We start from the raw sequence: 19,227 nt of genomic DNA on the forward strand, positions 1-19,227 counted from the left end.
CTCACAGAGATCTACTTGCCTCTGCTTCCCAAGTACTGGGATTAAAGGTGGATACCACTACTCTCGGCTTCCATTTTCATTTTATAAATGAGAAAAACTCATTTAAATATTGGAAACATTACATATTGGGAAGGTGTTTAATAAACCAGAGTTATTTTTGTGCAGGTCGTTTTGTTTTTAAGACAAGGTGTTACTCTACTTTGAACTCATGAAAATCCTCCTGCCTCAGCTTCTCCGTGCTGGGATTCTAGGTCTGATCCACTAGGCTTAGGTAAGAAATCAGTATTGAACAACAACATGACATTTAATGATTTATTTTAAAATTAAAATCTCTTTCAGAACGTTAATTTCACTACAGTCCAAAGGAAATACTTCAATGAAACAAAGGGCTTAGAGTACATTGAACAGTTGTGCATCGCCGAGTTCAGCTCCGTCCTGATGGAGGTTCAGTCCAGGTGAGCTGCAGCAGGTGCTTGCTCCTCCCCGGGGGATCTGTCTCTGTCCTGTACTTGCTGTGTTACTGTCATCTAGAAAATGGCCTGGCCCACAATGCACATCTAGTTATTACCGAAATACATTTTTGTACAAGGTATATATTTATGATTTAATCATATTTAGATTATATATTGTAATTATATATTTAGATTTTCTCCAAATGAATTATAATTTATTGCTTTGATAATAGCTGCTCATTTACCTCATAGTGAAAATCTTAATTAACTATAGGATGCTAGAAATTTGAGTCCCAGAAGAAAAACACAGTTAGGCAGACATGGAGGCCCATGGTTGTGATCTTAGTTAGCACTCTAGGGGACTGAGGCAGGAGGATTGTTGCAAGTTTGAGGTCAGTTAGAGCTATACAGTAAGTTCCTGGCTAGTCAGGCCTACAAAGTGAGACTGTCAGCCAGCCAGTGATGCCACACTCCTTTAATCCCAGCACTCAGGAGGCAGAGACAGGTGGATCTCTGAGTTCAAGACCAGTCTGGTCTACAGAGTGAGTTCTAGGACAGCCAGGACTACGCAGAGAAACCCTGTCTTGAAAAAAAAAAAAAAAACTACAGAGAAACCCTGTCTCGAAAAACAAAACAAACAAACAAACAAAACAAAAAAGAAAAGAAAAACAAATTATTATTATTCTCTCTCCCCCTCACTCATTTTCTTTTTCCTCCCCCACCCACTCCATCTCACTCTGTATCCCTGGCTGGCCTGGAATGTGCTGTGTAGACCATATTGGCCTTGCCTCTTCAATGCTGGGGTTGGAGACACGCACCACTCTGTCTTCTGATAAGCAGTTGCAAGTGATGAACTTGAGAACACTGCTCTTTATAGCTGAGCGTGGGGCCCAAGCCTCAGCATTTGGAAAGACGATGCTCAAAGATTATGGTAGATTACAGACAGTCCTAAACTAGAGTAAGACTGCTTCAAAAACAAATATTTGTCCATTGCTAAATCAGTTTTATAAGATTATTTAGTTTCCAAAATTGGCATTCTCGATATTTTTTTCTCTTTGGATTTAAGAAATCCTGTCTAAATGTTTTACATTTTCCTAATATCAAGGTGAATTGAATATCTCTTTCTGCTATCCTGAGTTTACACTGCTGTGCTCTGCTCACTCACAGGTGTCCCCGCTGTGCTGTGCTGTGCTCACTCACAGGTGTCCCTGCTGGGCTGTGCTGTGCTCACTCACAGGTGTCCCCGCTGTGCTGTGCTGTGCTCACTCACAGGTGTCCCCGCTGAGCTGTGCTCACTCACAGGTGTCCCTGCTGTGCTCTGCTCACTCACAGGTGTCCCCGCTGTGCTGTGCTCACTCACAGGTGTCCCTGCTGTGCTGTGCTCACTCACAGGTGTCCCCGCTGTGCTGTGCTGTGCTCACTCACAGGTGTCCCCGCTGTGCTGTGCTTACTCACAGGTATTACTGCCTCGCAGCTGCTGCAGCCTTATTAAAATATGTTGAATTCATTCAAAATTCAGTTTATGCACCAAAATCACTGAAGATTTATTTCCAAGGCAGTGAACAGACAGCCATGATAGATTCATCATCAGCTCAGAACCTTGAATTACTTGTTAATAACCAGGACTACAGGTAAGGCAATCTGAGTTCTTATAAAATGTTATCGATTTCTGTGACTAGTTACTTGAAAGTTTGAATTAAATTAAGTTATTGGTGGAGAAATAGTAAATAAGCATTTTAAATTTCTGGTTTATTGTTGCTGAACCCAGATTTTCCACAAATCAGGTCTTCAGAAGAATTACGTTAACTAAACAACAAAACTCAATCCTTCAGTTGCTGAGATTGGGTGAGGGACACAAGCAAAGCAGATAAACAGATGCCCGTGTGAGCGTGGGTTCCCAGGACGTGGCTGTGCAGGGCTTGATCACGGTCTTGCGCTATCTTTAGCCGTTAGCAACCACCCCTTGCCTGCCTCTGTACTGTAGCACCCTGTGAGGAGCAGATGAAAGCCTTTGGAATGTAGGAACTGTATTTTCTACCAGCCCCAAGGCCATCAGATAGCGTCTGAGTCCTGTGGCTGAAATGTCTGCTTTGCTGTTTTCCTACTGTGCATCACCAGTGTATCACAGAGTGCCCCGATTTAGGACCTTCTTTGTTCTGTTATAATAAAAACTTTACGAAACTGTATCTGTGTTGGAATGTGGAGTTTGGGGCCTAAATCTGCATTCCTAGGTCATGGTCACTCCCATTTGGCTCTAGAATAAACCGTCTCTTCTCCCCTGTGAAGTAAGTGTTGTACGTGGGCAGAAGCTCATGGCCACGAGTCAGGAGGAAACAGATGGGTTTACGTTTAGCTGCCTCCTGGCACCACTGGCCTGTTGACGAAATTGCTCTACACTGCTTCTCCGTTACCCTTCGTGTGTTATCAGAGCATGGAAAATCAATGACCAACTTTGATATTTATTTAACTTTTTGTTTTACATTGGTTAAATTGTGTGTGTGTGTGTGTGTGTGTGTGTGTGCGCGCGTGCACGTGCACATGTATGATCTCACACATTCTTTAATGTGTGTATAAGTCATAGGACAAGTTACAAGAGTACCAACTCTTGTCTCCTTTTTCCACGTGGGCTCCAGCAATCAAGCTCAGGTCACCAGTCTTGGCGGCAGGCACCTTTACTCACTGAGTCACACTTTACTCACACCAGACCAAGATCATTTTTATATATCTAACATTATTGTCTGTCTCTCCCTACTCTTTGTTTTGTCCTTAGTCATATCAGTAGGTTGATAAAAATTATTGGCCATCAACCACTGGCTTGGCTAGGGTTTTATTGCTGTAAAGAGACACCATGACTACAACAACTCTTATAAAGGAAAACATTTAATTGGGGTGACTCACTTGCAGGTTCAGAGGTTTAGTCCTTTATCATCATGGCAGGACATGGTAGCATGCAGGTGGATATGGTACTGGAGGAAAAATCCTAATCTTGATTTGTAGGCTACAGGAAGTAAACTGTGGCGCTGGATGTACCTTGAGCATGGGAGCCCTCAAAGCCCACCCCACAGTGACACACTTCTTCCAACAAGGCCAAACCTATGCAAGAAAGCCACAGAATTAGGAACCATGGCTGCCTTGTGTGCTCAGGCTTAGCATAGCAGACATTGTTGATCCTTATTAATCACCTGTGGTTCAGTGATGTCATACTTGGGATCAAATCAGATGTACACTATACCTCTAGTACCAGCACTTAGGGGGTAGTTCGAAGGGTCATGAGTTCAAGACCATGCTGTGGTGTGTTACAAGTTCAAGGACAGTGTATGCTACTGGAGATCCTGTCTAATCAATAAAACACAAAAAAATGTAGGGTTTAGGCCTTAATTCAAATTTATTGAATTAGTAATTTGTCTGTATAATAAATTTGTTAATCACTGATATAGATTCTAGGATTATTTAGTTACCAAGTTAAAACGAAATTTTCTTGGATTTTTCTTTTTCTCCTTAATGAAATTTCCAACTTGTCTCTCGGAAGGAACAATCACACTCTCTTTGGTGTTCTAAATTACACAAAGACGGCAGGAGGGAGCAGAAGGCTGCGCTCTAACATCCTGGAGCCCCTGGTTGATGTGGAGACCATCAACATGAGGTTGGACTGTGTCCAGGAGCTGCTTCAGGACGAGGAGCTCTTCTTTGGGCTCCAGTCAGGTAAACGGAGCTTATTATTTGTTTATATGACTGCAGTCCAGGTTGGTCTTCAAACCCTGACCTTCCTGCCTCTGTCTCCTACATGTCAGGGTTATAGGCATGCACCACTAAGTCTAGCTTACCTACAAATTCTATTTAAATTATATAATAAAACTACATAATTTAGTATATAAATTATATATTATGTATAATTATAAATAATTTATATTTAATTTATAATTATATTATAGTTTATATAAATAAAAATGCAGTCAGTTTATTTATGCTTTTTTTGTTTAAGTTTCTGAAAGACAGGTCATAAAGCTGTAAATTCTTGAAAAGTTTTTTTTTTTTAATTTTTAAAATGTTTTTTATATGGATGTTTTGCCATGTAGTGCATCTACAGACCTTAATGCATGTCCCCCTGGCCAAAAGGGGAATTCTTTGTCTATTTGGAATAGTGTTTATGAGTGCTACTCAGATAATACATGGCCATAGTCAGCTAGCTCATGATCTGTCATGGGCCCGATGCAGGCTGTGACCAGCCGTGAGCTAACATTGTCTTATCAGGGAAGGCAGCCATCACAAGATCAGGGTCTCCTCTCTGCCCCATGACTGTATAGGATATAAACACTTGACTGGGGCTTGGCCCTGCCTAAGTCACACAGACTTCCGTGTGGCGTAGTTGTCTTATGTTGGCTGTGCTCCTGCGAACAACCCAGCGCACCCTCTTTTTGATTGCTCTATGATGGTCTAACGCTCCCTTTCTGTTTCAGTCATTTCAAGATTCCTGGATACGGAGCAGCTGCTTTCTGTTTTAGTTCAAATCCCAAAGCAAGACACGGTATGTGCTGCACAGCGCGCGCGCCATGTCATTGTGTGAGACACAGCTTGTGCTGTGGACAAACGTCCTGGCAGAGTATCCTCACTGATACCCGGAACAGCTTTGTGCCTTAGGGGGCGACTTTTAAAACTTTTGCTTCATATTATAGTATGGTAAAAAGGCATCTTAGGTAGTTGAAGAATTAGTGTATTTAAACTAAACAAATATTTGCTCATATATATATATATAATTTGTATATTTTTCAACCAATTTATAACCTATACTGTTTACCTAATACATAGCAAAGTTATGTTAGTTCATACATATATTCTTTATATATAAATACTTATATATATTTCTATATATAATTTAAGATAAACCGAAGAATATTTAATTGAATACATGTATGTTTGTGCACATATACTTGAAAAGGAGCTGTGTACGTTAGTATAACTTGAGTGTGATGGCTTATATTAATATTTGGGGAGTCTTCCTATCTTTTAGAGAGCAGAATGAGGTGGGAAATGTTTGCTGCTGACAGGCAGGAGTGAAACCTTCCTAATCCAGTCTGTGCAGTGGAGGGGAGAACCAGCTGGCTCTGCAGTGTGGCCTGGGAGTTCTCACAAGCATGACCATTAGAACCTATACTCTGTAGGAAGCTTTAACATCTCCTAAAATGGATGAGGTGTAATTCACAACTTTTATGCCTCTCAACGACTTTGTAAACTATTAGCATACAATTGTTCACTATGTCCCCCTTAGTATCTCTGTTTCTGTGGAGTCTTGAGTGATGTGCTCTCATACCTGATTGTCAGGTAACTTGAATCTGTCCCTCCCTTCTCTGTGAGCAGATACTACAGGAAATACGGTAATTGTCTTCCTGAGTCTAAGACTAGCTTATTTCACTTCATATAATCTCCATTTCATTGGTTTTCCTGCAAATTTCACTCATCACCGCTGAATAAAATTCCACTTCTGTCTCAGTTTGTCTGTTCTACGATAGACACCAAGACTAAGACCACGGTTAGATCCCATTGATTTCTCTACTCCAGTTTTCATGTTTCATTTGTTTTGTTGTTTGCTGGTCCCACCCTGAACATGGTAATGATGGAAGTGGAAGTCATTTGACAAAAACCATTATTTTCTAAAATGGATAATTAGTGGCAAAATTGTTCACATTATGGATAATGCCTTAGCTATAGCCCATAATTTTGACTAGCTGTTGCTGCAGAGACACCAGGGGAGGGTAGTCAAGTCAGGGCCACATGGAGGCAGCAGGAGTGGAGAGGAGCCAGGGAAAGGAGAGCAGGGTAGAGCCTGTGACTTCAGTGCCAGCAAGTCCTTAAAGTAGGGCATCTCTGTGAGGTAGACGCTGAGGCTGGGGACAGGAGGACTTGGAATCTGACTCCTGTGCACCAGCACCAGCCAGACTGGAGGAGATGCGACAGCTTGCTCTGTTAGTTTGGTTTTACGACTGGCAGATGCAGCATTAGTTGTCCGTCACAGAGGAGTCTTAACACACGCCAAATGTTTTATAACTCTACTTTTTTATTTAGTCCTATAAATCTATCTGCATTAATTTGTGTATGTAGAACTAACGGGTCATGATTCTTTCCCCAGATGGATTCATAATTGTGCTGTTCTTTTCCTGTTGAACTGTACTGAATCTGGCCATAAGTCCAGGTGTTGTATGTGCTGGACTCCATTTCTAGACTCCCACTATGCCACCTACACTTGGCCTCTCATCGTCTGCCCTCCTTCCCTCTACCGATAGTAACGATGCTTTATGCGGTTTTGGTTTAGTGTCGGGATCCATTGTAAGAGAATATGAGACTACATCTTAGGAACTACAGACATTCATAATGTTTCTTGCACACTGGGTCTTCTGTTTGCAATCCAGGTCCTTTGTAATGAGAATTCAGGTGAGGGCACCTCAAAAATGAACAGCCGCACATAAGTTCAGTGCATCCTAATTGTGACATCTTAAACCTGCTTCCTGTCGGTGTTAAATCTGCCCGTGCTCTAGAGAGTGTAGTTTAATTTCTATGAAGTTTAGCTATAACATTTTATATGCTATATTCTGAAAGACTGTTATTAATTTGAGATTAATAATGTTGAAATTGGTAAAATTATTTTCTTGCCCAACAGGAACCAATGGGGGAAGTTGTTCTGAGTCAACTGGGAAGCTGAGATTGAGCCTGTTTACGGGAAGCTTTGTGCCCTCATTCAGTGCATGTCAGTCTCCTGATGCTGCGGCTACTGCAGTCTAAACTGCACCAGAGTTGCTGCAGTAGAGTGAAGGTGGTACAGTGGGGAGACCTCTCACCAGATTCAGGAGACCAGTGTGCTGGGTTTACAGTGTGGCCAGTCATTTCTAACTGCCCTGTGGGCTGACATCCCAGCTTGACTGATCTAACACAGTTTCGGGATATTGTTGGTAGGAGTTGACCAAGAAAAAACCTATCACTGTATTGAAATGAGGGCTGTTCACATTGTCTTTTATCTTGACAGGTTAATGCAGCTGAATCAAAGATAACAAATTTGATCTACCTGAAGCATACTTTGGAACTTGTGGATCCTTTAAAGGTAAATTCACATGTCTGTTGCACAAAACATATAAAGCATTATTTTTAGACATTTTCTTTAGAAAAAAGTAAACTTGGAAGTTGTCAGAACAGTGTATTTTGTCTCTTACATACGTGGACCATAGATAGGTAAATGCGCATTGTTGTCCATACTCTTACTGACCCATTTAAAATAAGTTGTAGTATCTAATATTAAATCATGTCTTTCCTATGAGCAAGGATGTTCTCTTACATAACCACAATATATTTATCAGATTTAGAATGCTTAACATTAATGTAACACTATTATTTATCTCCTATCCATTTTTCTCTGTAGTTTTCTAAAATGGTTCTCTCCATAACTATTCATTAATGTCTTTAAACTCTTTTAAAAACATTTTTTATTTATTGAAAAAAATTCATACAATATATTTTGATCTTGTTTTCTCCTTCTTCAGTTCTTCCCAGGTCTCCCCATCTCTCTACCCACACAACTTTGTTTTTTTCTCTTAAAAAAAAATCAGAAACAATAGCAAATAAGAAACACACACAAAATTCTCACAAAAAAGAAAACCAAAACAAACAAGCTAAAGACCAGATAAGACAAAAAGATGCCCAAACAAAGCAAAATGAGACAAAGAAAAGTCTATAAAAATACTGTTGAGTTAGTTTTCTGTTGGCCATCTGCTCTTGAGTTTGGAGCCTTCCTTGAGGTTAATATACCCAGTGACACTCCAGTGGAGAAAAATGATCTTCCCTTTGCTCGTGGGTATCTGCTGCAGATAGTGTCCTGGTCAGGGTAAGAGCTCACGTCCACTTCCTCAACCTTTGCAGTCCTTGTACATATGGTCTTTGTGAGTTCATATGTACGTCAGTACTGTTGTGTCCGGAAGACCCTGCATTATTGGCTCTTACACTCTTTCCACCTTCTCGTCTGTATTGATCCCTGAGCTGTGAAGGGAGGACTTTGGTGAAGACATCCCATTTAGGACTGAGTGCTCCAAAGACTCTCCCCACTCTCCTTTTGTGTTCTGATGAGAGCTGAGAGACCCTGCTCTATGGTGATAGCAGTATGCCACCAGGAGTCGTTTCATCGCTGTTTCTTTAGCAGAATAATAACATTACATCTCCCCAGGCCTGGAACCTATTTGGTAGCAGGTTCTTGTCCACTTCCTCAGTGTCAGGAATGGCTGTTGTCTCATGAAGTGGACCTTACGTCCAAGTCAGAAAGCGCTTGGTCACTCGCATAGTGGTTGCTACCGCTGTGTCAGTATGTCTTACAGACAGGTCACTGTTGTAGGTCACAGGGCATTATAGATGGGTGATACTGATGACTACCTTTCTCCCCTGGTAGCAGATAAGAGTCCCTTCCAGTACCATGAATACTGCTCAGTAGGGGGCCAACTTGTAGCTAGGCACCAGCTCAACTTCTCCATGCTCAGCGACACATGTAAGCATTGTCTTCAGCAGTAGATTAGTTTCTCAAACATCATTTGATCAAGTGTTAAATATGAAGTGTTGAATTTGAATAATGCCATGACTTGCTCACTTTTGATTTTGTTTTTTACAGGCCACCTTGAAGAACTGTAGCACACCCTTGCTAAGAGCTTACTATGGCTCGTTGGAAGATAACAGGTCCTGTCACCTGTTAAGAGATTATACTTTTCTTCCCAAATACAACTGATCTTAACAATTGTGTCTTTTATAGAAAAATTATTTGATCTGGGTGTGGTGGTTAGTTGAGTTAGTTTTCTATTGGCCAGAATGAGTTTAATCCTAGCACTTGGGAAGCAAAGGCAGGCAAATCTCTGTGCGTTCAAGGCCAGCCTGGTCTACATCACAAGTTCCAGGCAAACTGGGGCTGCATAGTGAGACCCTCTCTCAAAAATAATTACTCAAGATTCTTCAAAGTATCCATTAGGAGTCTTACAAGAGTACATGCTAATCCTGTAAGCACAATAATAGGACGGCAACGGAGTGCTGTTTGTACTGACAGCCAGTGTTCCCTTTCAGGCCGTCCTCCATGGGGGCACTTCCTGTATCAACTACATCCTTCTTTTCTATGAAATCATGGAAGACCTAATGAAATAAAAAAAAAATCCCAGTAGATAGGAATGTAGGGCAAGTTCTAAAAACAATTAACATTTTTTCTTTTTAATAACTGCCTGCTCCAGTGGGTCTTTCTTCCTTCCTTCCTTTCTTTCTTTCTTTCTTTCTTTCTTTCTTTCTTTCTTTCTTTCTTTCTTTCTTTCTTTCTGTTTTTAAATGTACATTGGCATTTTGCCATGGATATCAGGTTCCCTGGAACTGGAATCACAGACAGTTGTGAGTTGCCATGTGGGTGCTGGGAATTGAACCCGGGTTTTCTGGAAGAGCAGCCAGTGCCCTTAACCACTGAGTCATCTCTCCAGCCCCCAATAACATTGTTAATTATTAGCAATAACACCCTGGTTCTTGACCAAACAGGTTATAGGTTCAACAGTTGCCTTGTTGGGTTAAGAGCACCCTCTGTGAGGCCACAGTCTGAACCTGATGGTCAGCCAGCTTAGTGCACTGTGATGTTCCAGAACAGCTGAGACTTGTGCAGTAATTGCTGTGCTTGGTAACTAGTGATGGTGGGCTCCTGTTCCAGTTCCCATGTCCACAGCACATGCTCAGTCATGTCTCCCTTCCTGAAGGGTCCCTGTGCCTTTCCTGAAGGGACCGGCATGCATATGGAATGAAGGCGCAGGCAGTTCGAATTTTGTCTCATTTCTTTAAGGGGTCAGGTTGTACTTGCAGCCATAGTGATCATGTGTAACGTGGGAGATGTTCCCATTAGCAAAGTTTAGTTTTATTTGGTGGTCTCATACTATTTTTGAGTATTCCTAACTGCAAAATAGTTTAAGTTGAGGCAATGGTTGCTCTAACCTAGATAAATATAAACATTAATTAAATATTATAAAATAACCCTCAACAAAGTTTTGCGTTCATTAAACAGCTACTGTTTTCGTTTTGTCTTAATGCTAGGTTTGGGCTAATACTTGACAAGATTAGAACAGTGATAAATGATGACGCACGGTACACGAAAGGCTGCCTGAACATGCGCACTCAGAAGTGCTATGCAGTGCGCTCCAACATCAGTGAGTTCCTAGACATAGCTCGGAGGACATACACAGAGATAGTGGATGACATAGCAGGTAACTGCTCCAGCATGTCTCACGGCTTTCACTAGTAAAACAGTTTATCACGTGATTTCCATTTTTACTGGCGGTAGAAACTAGTGTTTGTGTGTGTGTACACCTTACTATATAATATATGGAATATATACTTTTAATATATATCTATATAACATAGTGTTATATATATATATAATTTTATATATGTGCAGTGAAGCTAACACACATTATTCTTTAAGAAGCCTCCTTTAAAAACAATGATGTCACCAGGTCTGGTGGCACACACCTTTAATCCCAGAACTCAAGAGGTAGAGAAAACATACCTTTATGAGTTTGAGGTCAGCCTGGTCCACATAGTCAGTTCTAGGCCAGCCTGGTCTACATAGTAAGATCCTGTCTCAAAAGAAAAAGGGGGGGAAAAAATAAAAATTGGTGATGTTGAAGTGTTACAGGGTGACCTACTATCCACCGGAAGTTGCTCGAAGAATGACTATTGATACTAAAATGCTCCTGCCAGGGGCTGGCACCCGTTTTCTCAGAGGATGAGCATCTGGGAGCTCTAGTGATTGTTCAGCATGTTTGTTGGACTCCTGTAGCAAGTGAACACTGACCTGTGTCTGGAGTGGTAGTGAGAGGTGAAAGCAGCCAGCATGAGACAAGAGTGCCAGGTGTGCCGGCTGACACAGGCTAGAGCCGAAGCACGTCCCTACCATTTCCATGGTTGGTGGTTGATGTGGGAGGGTCCAGCTCACTGTGGATGGCAGGTGGGCCTTGTTGCTCTAAGAAAACAAGCCAAGCAAGCCGGCAAGACCTCCGTGGTCTTGGCACAGGTCCCACCTAGGGAACCTCCCTGAGTTCCTGCCCGACTGCCCTCAGTGATGGAATGTGATTTCAGAGCTGTCCTTTCTTCTTCCCAAAATTGCTTTTGGTCATGCTGTTTTATCACTGCAGTAGGAACCCTGACTAAGACACAGAGTTAAAGGAAAAATTGTTAAGCAGACATGGCCATGGTAAAGATATATGTAACCTCAAGTGCTAAGTGAACTTTCTAGCCTCAAATGGTGAGACCATTGAGAAATCAGGAGAGCCAGGAGGAGCTAGTATAGGAACACGTGCTGGTGTTTCACAAGGAATGTTCACAATCAAGTGCTATAAAGTAGAGGTACAGACTTAGAATTTAGTGTGTGGGACTGACAGAGATCAGAACTACATTCAGATTATCTGATATCTGTTTCATTTGGGATACGCTGGTGAGATCGAAGTTGCAGCAATTTGTGACTTCTGTTTTACTACGTAATGGAACTATAATATTCCTAATCAGAGATAAAGAGTTCATGTTCTTTCTTGTTTTAATTTTTACAATTTAGTTTCCTTTAAAAATACATGTCAGAGAATATCTTTTTGTTGTTTTCTAGACAGGGTTTCTCTGTGTAACAGCCTGACTGGCCTGGAACTCACAGACATCTACCTGGCTCTGGCTCCCAAGTGCTGGGATTAAAGGTGTGCGCCACCATGCCCAGCCAGAGAATATCTTCTTAAAGGATACTTACCTACATTTGGACACTGAAATATTTTTACTCTTTAAAAAAACTAAAGAGTTTTCTGTTTGCATATAAAATAGTAAGTTAAAAAGCCTATGGCTCAGGGGCTGGAGAGATGGCTCAGTGGTTAAGAGCATTGCCTGCTCTTCCAAAGGTCCTGAGTTCAATTCCCAGCAACCACATGGTGGCTCACAACCATCTGTAAAGAGGTCTGGTGCCCTCCTCTGGCATGCGGGCATACATGGAGGCAGAATGTTATATACATAATAAATAAATATTAAAAAAAAAAAAGCCTATGGCTCCACAGAAAATGCTTGTTTTTCCTGTTCCTGTTCCTAGGAATGATATCACAGCTTGCAGAGAAATACGGCCTTCCATTACGCACCAGCTTCAGCTCTGCCCGGGGCTTTTTCATCCAGATGACCACAGACTGTGCTGCGCTCTCGAGCGACCAGCTTCCCTCGGAGTTTATTAAGGTTAACTTGGAGTATGAGGAAATGGCTGTGTAGGCGGAATTTTCCTGTTCCACACTCTCTCTCAAACACACTGAGGCTTATATTAATTATAAATGTCTGGCTAGCTCATTTGGTAGAACCTGAGACTCTTAATCTCAGGGTTGTGTGTTTGAATCTCATGTTAGGCACCATTTGTAGGTAGAAGTTTTTGTCCATCAAGCCACTCCCAAGTAACCAACATGAGACTTAATATTAATTGTAAATGCTCAGCCAATAGCTCAGGTTTGCGAGTGACTAGCTCTTACAACTTAACACATTTCTGTTCAAATATCTATGTGCTTCTCTGAGGCTCATGGCTTTGACCTCATTTTATGACTCTTCTGACGCTGCCCTTGCTCATTTCATTATTCTCAGTTTGGCTTTTCCACCTAACTTCCTGCCTGGCTATCGGCCAATCAGCTTTTCATTAAACCAGCCTGAGTGCACAAGAGGATTATTCTACAGCGTGGGTGTTCCTGGTTTTATGGAAGTGCATTGGTAGACTTTCCAGCACTCCGTGAGTTTAGCTTCCTACTGTTTGGTATCCGGTGTCTCTGATGTGCTGATTGAGCAGCCACGCCAGCAAAATGACAGTCGTGAGGGGACAACCAAAGGACGCAAAGGCAAATTAAGAAACAAAGTCTACATCTGTTTTTGACAAACGAATTTAGAAAAATAATGAACTGCCTTTTGTTTAAAAAATTTTAACTTCATTGTTTTATGTGTGTGTGTGTGCACTTGGAGGTCAGAGGACATTGTGGGAATCAGTCCTCTCCTTCCACTGTGTGGGTCCCAGCGATTGAACTCAGGTATCCAAACTTGGCCATAGGCTCTTTACCAACTGAACCATCTCATCTACCTTTGTTTTACATAGTTTTCCAGATGCATTTTCATATTAAAGGTTTGCAAATTTCTGCAGAAGGAAATATATTTGTTTAGTGTTTTTAAGCCTGAGAACTGTGACCTTTCCTGTGTACATATCCACTCCTACTAGAGCCATTTTGGAGCAGTATTGTCATTTTTAATGCTCTGGGTTTTTTGTTTTGTTTTTTTCTGCTTAGTGTTCAGATGTGTTTATATGTACACATGTATACACAAACAGTGCATACAAACACTGTCTTACTGGCAGTGAGGTTTGGATGAGGTAGTTGTGGAGCTGGAGACTGAGGTTCAGTTAGAGGACAAGGACTAAGGAAGTCAGAGACCAAAAGAGGGGCACAGAGGGTCCTCCCTGTTGGTCATGCAGTCTTCCAACCTTTCTGCAAGGCCATTGCAAAACTTACCAACCAATTATACTGCAGAGACTGGGTAAATAATACCTCACTTTATCCTTGATGTAATCTTTTATTTTTCACAGATATTATTTAGAACTTTCTTTGTGACATTTTATCTCAGAAATTAAAGTGGTTAACCCAAAAACCTATTTTTCTGTCCTATAGACTGTGTGTTTTATCTCATATGCATGTGCACATGTCTTGATATTTGCTTTTAACTTCCTGCAGATTTCTAAAATGAAAAACTCATACAGCTTTACATCAGCAGATTTAATTAAAATGAATGAAAGATGCCAAGAGTCTTTGCGAGAAATCTATCACATGACTTACATGTAAGAGCATTTGGTATTTGAATACTGAATTAAATTCGTTTAATTTGAGGAACTATAATAGATTTAATTAATTGACTCTTTGTCTGATTAAAGACAGTTCAGTTTCGAGTGTTAGGAAAGGTCTGCCATTATGTTGAGAAAGAGCGAGCCTCCTGGAAAGCTTGAGGGGACGTGGGGAAGACGGCTGCCTTCCCAGTCCTCCTGCCTGCATGTGCACTGAGGCGTGGAGCTCCCGCATGGGCTTGTCGTGGCCTTAGTTCAGCTCCTTTCGTTCCTGTGGTCTTGGCTTCTCACATTCTGGTGTTTCTAAGGCAATATCATAATGGGCCCGACTCTGTCTTCTCATGAAACAGTGGCTTTGCAGTCAGGAGAGAGACATTTGGGATTGGTGGGCTGAGGCAGAGGTGAAAGGTTAGGCTTTCAAAACAGCTTCAAATCTGGGACTTCAGGTACTATTAATGTAATGTATATTTTGAGTACCTATTCATCAATGAAAGGGAAAAACGTCCCTTGAGTGTGTTATATTATAACCCTTCTCATGAAAACCTAAATAATCACATGGCTTGAGCATGACCGCATCTGTGTGTGTGTGTGTGTGTGTCTGGCTGGTTTCTGCCCCCCAAGTGCTGGGATTAAAGGTGTGCACCACCACTGCCTGGCCGGAGATGTGATCTTAAGCTGAAGCATCGATACCTTTATTTTATCTAAAACGAGCCAACCAAGGAATAGACTTTGTGTAGTATACAACTCATCTGTGAATATTATTCTCCTCACTAGATTAAATCCTGTGTCTTCTTTTGAAAAGCATCATCATGTCTTGTCCAACATGTGTTTTCAGGATAGTGTGCAAGCTGCTTAGTGAGATTTATGAGTACATCCATTGCTTGTACAAGCTCTCTGACACTGTGTCCATGCTGGATATGCTGCTGTCTTTTGCTCACGCCTGTACTCTTTCTGACTATGGTGAGTCACTTTCTTTGGAAAGAAAAGTGAGACAACACTGAAACGTGTGTCTTACGCAATTTTATATAAGAGTGGTGAATATTTTACTTTTATTACTTGAAATATTTTCTTATCTGTGACGCTAAGTAACACACAGAATGGAGGTGTGAAATTAACCTCAAAGTTTTTAGGGGCTGGCTAGATGGCTCAGTGACGAGGGTGAACTGCACCCATCCTGCTTGTAACTCTAACTCCAAGGCTGACACCTTCTGGCCACCACAGGTACTGTGCTCACATGAACATAACCCAAACACAGGCCCACAAGCACATAATCACAATTAAAATCTTCAAAACATTTTTAAAAAGTTAAATTCAAATAATATTCATTAAAAATTGTCAAGTCAAAAAGAACAAATCTGAGGAATGTTTAAAGGTTTCCCAATAAGAAAAACGCAGAGCTGTCTCCTTGGTGACGCGGCTGTGGTCCAGAAGTTCTCAGAATACTCGGGGAAGCGGTGGCCTGAATGGTAACAGACATCTCCGTGTGTGAGTTCTTTCTCGGCTCGGGGCTCACCTGTAGACTAAGGCTAGGAGCTGTGCTGTGTACTTTCATCTCCCAAGTCTGTACAGAGGCTTCATACAGACGTGCAGTCATTTCCAGTGTCAGGCCAGCACTTGGGCGGAGCTAGAGTTTATCAGTTGTTATCACACACCAGCACGCAAACATCTAGAACTAGTGTGTGGAAATTATGGCTGAATAACTGCACGTGCAACGACATTAAAATAATTAGCAGCAACATTTCTCATTTGTTACACTGATTAATTTTTAAAGATTAATTTTGTTTTATTTGTATGTATGAGTGTCTGAATGTATGTGTGTGCACCCTGTGTGTGCCATGCCCTTGGAGGCAAGGAGAGAGGATCAGGTGCCCTGCAGCTGGAGTTACAATTGATGTGAGTCCCCTTGTGGTGATGGCTACTGAACCCAGATCTCTTGCAAAACTGGAAAGTGCCTGAACCACTGAGCCATCTCTTCAGCATCATGGCAGTAATTTGTTTTCAAGGGAACATGTCTTACAAAATATCGTTTTATTTATATATTTCTAAACTTAAATATTAATAAATAATACCAGATGATAATAATAAATAGTTATAACAATAGTCAACATTTAATTTTTCACTGCTATCTTATAGACTGAAATATTTCCTTTTATATCTTCTTTAGCGTTTTTTGGGGTGGGGTTGTCCTTGTGGGAACCAGGTCTCAGGTTGAGTTAGTAAGAGCTGATGAGCGTTATCTTCATGACTGCTCTGCCTTGCACGTGCACCAGATGCCCATGCGCAGTGCTGGCTTGGAATGCCGGATGCTGCACACGGTCAGCGGGCACTCCACCAGCGGAGCCGTGTCCCCAGCCCAGGGTTCGCTACTCTGATAATGATTTATTAATTAGTAAGCAACTTTTTTTGCTCTATTTTATTTTGAGAATTATCCAAATTCTAAAATTGCAGTTGTTTTTAAAGACCTTTAATTTTTCTGGACAGACCTTAATTTGTGATGGATGTTTTGAGGTTTATGCTTACAGTCCATTTCTTGGCGTGCAGTACTTTTGTTCCCTCTTCAGTTAGTGTCCATAGAGGTCTTTCTGTGAACCAATAAACAGATCTTTAGTACCCGGTTTTCTCCGTTTCAAAAACAAAGATTTTTAGGCATATTTTCCAAAGGGTGTGGACAGGAAATTGCTTGTATTTGGCTTCACTCTTTAATTACACCTCGCTGTGAACTCGTCAGTTTGCTAGAGAAACAGTGATCCCAGTGCCCTAAGCAAACTTTCCATCTATAGGACTCGTGGTTATTTTGAAGATATTGCCCATGGCAATATGGTTCTTTTTAATCTTGACAAATGGAAAATTCTATAAGTGTTTTGGAGCCCAGGGCACTGAAAAGAATCTACATTCTAGAGTTCTCTGGGCATTAGTAGAAATAATGAGTATACCCACTACAATTAAAGATTTAAGAGTATGTTAGGATAAAATAGTAACTTATTGTCTCAAATTGGCTTCATGAAATTACTAAGGTCAGCTGATATGTATGTGCCACAAGATATGTAAATATAAGTATACTCAGCTTTTAAAATCCTTATTTTTTTCTTCAGTCCGACCAGAGTTTACTGACACTTTAGCAATCAAACAAGGATGGCATCCCATTCTTGAAAAAATATCTGCAGAGAAACCTGTCGCAAACAATACATATATTACAGAAGGGAGTAATGTTCTGATCATAACTGGACCGAATATGAGCGGAAAGTCCACGTATTTAAAACAGATTGCTCTTTGTCAGATCATGGCCCAGATTGGTAAGTTACCCTTTTACTTTATGGTCACCAGTTGTGGTGGTTTGTGCAAGAATGAACCCATTGGCTCATATATGGTTATAAACCTAGCCTTTCTCTCCAGCTCTAGGCACGCGTGCACGCACACACACGAATGTGTGATCTCCAGTTGGTGGTGCTGTTTAGGAAGAATTAGGAAATGTGGCCTTTGAAGGAGGAGTGTCACTCGGGGGTGATCTTTGGGGCTTCCCAGCAATGTAAGGGTTGGACATACTCCAGCAGCATGCCTGCCTATTGCCGTGCCCCTTACCATGGTGCTCATAGACTCACCCCTGCAACTGGAAGCCCCTGTAAATGCTTTCTTCTATAAACTTCCTTGATCTTGGAGTTTTTCGTGGCAGTAGAAAAGGAACGAAGACACTAAATCCTGAGTAGCTGGTGTCTTTAGTGACCAAGTGAACTTTTCCACACATTACAGCACTGGACATAGAGATTTTCCCCTTAACTTGAAGGATACCAACAACAATTAGGAGGGAGGGGGAGACTGTCTGTCTCTCATATTTGCCACTGCTCCAAGCATTGTTACGGGTGCCTCAGGTACAGGCCTAACATAGCTCCTATCTCTAATAACTGGCTTCCCTGAGAACTGACCTCGGACATCAGAAGCCAGGCATGGTAGCTCACACCCATATCCCAGCACTGGGGAGGTGAGAGGCAGGGAGATCAGAGGGCATGTGCATTCTCACTTACAGATTTAGCCTGAAGCCCACCTGGGCTATAAGAGAACTTGCCTTAAAGAATTAAAAGAGAGAGTGGGAAGAGAAAGCAGCTGGGTGGGATTCACTCTGCTGTATTCAAACATGGCTTTGCATGATTTGTATTAACTAGCCCTGATTCGACTCTTGTATGTATTACAGCATTGGGCATAGAAATTGTCCCCTTAACTTGAAGGATACAGAATGATCTAGTCTTATTAATGCTAGCTGTTCAACTGTCCTAAGGTGTAAGATGGAATCTCAGAGTCATTTCTTCAAGTCTTTCTCAGCCATTTGAGTTTCCTTTGTTGAGAATTCTGCTTAGCTCTGTACCCCATTTTTTTTTTCTGAGACAGGGTTTCTCTGTAGTTTTAGTGCCTGTTCTGGAACTCCCTCTGTTGACCAGACTGACCTCGATGAAGTTGGAGGCCATGGTCAGTGGAACAGATCTCTGGGAACAGAGTCTAGGGGTTGGCAATTCATTTGGCAGGCAGATCACTCACCTGTTCTGTCTGGTGTGGCCAGCACTCAAGCAGCAGAAATCGGACACAGAGTAGGTCTTTGGATATTTGCTCATCGTTTGAATAGTGACGGTCGGAGTAGAAATGCTGGCTGCAGTCATCCATCATCAGGTCTTGGCTGGAGGCCACTGTACCTGTTCCAGTGGCTAATCCCGAGTTCACTGTGCCGGGCACTTTGTTCTTCCCTGTGTTTATCACCCTAAAGCACGTCTTCTTCATGCGACAACACTCACCAAGTATAACGAGCATTGTAGGTGAGTGAACTAAAGCTCTGGGAGTTCTTTGTCAAGGATCTTAGCCTCTGAGAGACAGTGCCCTCTTTCACACCCAGGCAGTGTGATTCCAGGTCCTCCCCTAAGC

General features: G+C 41.7%; 1 protein-coding gene across 4 annotated transcripts in view; it reads left to right on the top strand.

Annotated features, from left to right (window-relative positions):
* Msh4 (mutS homolog 4) overlaps positions 1-19,227 on the top strand; it is a 39,395-nt gene that overhangs the window by 5,787 nt on the left and 14,381 nt on the right. For 2 of the 4 annotated variants that reach the window (XM_050149441.1, XM_050149440.1), the window contains 11 exons: positions 340-455; positions 1,910-2,083; positions 3,982-4,154; positions 4,910-4,977; positions 7,468-7,542; positions 9,091-9,155; positions 10,530-10,699; positions 12,559-12,695; positions 14,216-14,319; positions 15,158-15,282; positions 17,415-17,615. In XM_050149441.1, coding sequence (XP_050005398.1) covers positions 340-455; positions 1,910-2,083; positions 3,982-4,154; positions 4,910-4,977; positions 7,468-7,542; positions 9,091-9,155; positions 10,530-10,699; positions 12,559-12,695; positions 14,216-14,319; positions 15,158-15,282; positions 17,415-17,615 — 1,408 coding nt within the window. Of the gene's footprint in view, positions 1-337; positions 456-1,909; positions 2,084-3,981; positions 4,155-4,909; positions 4,978-7,467; positions 7,543-9,090; positions 9,156-10,529; positions 10,700-12,558; positions 12,696-14,215; positions 14,320-15,157; positions 15,283-17,414; positions 17,616-19,227 lie in introns of those variants that run through there. The other 2 variants (XM_050149439.1, XM_050149443.1) reach the window with 2 other exon arrangements.

The sequence above is a fragment of the Alexandromys fortis genome, unplaced genomic scaffold (genome assembly GCF_014885135.2).
Source record: "Alexandromys fortis isolate MF-2015 unplaced genomic scaffold, M_Fortis_MF-2015_v1.1 scaffold_68, whole genome shotgun sequence".
Lineage (NCBI taxonomy): Eukaryota > Metazoa > Chordata > Mammalia > Rodentia > Cricetidae > Alexandromys > Alexandromys fortis.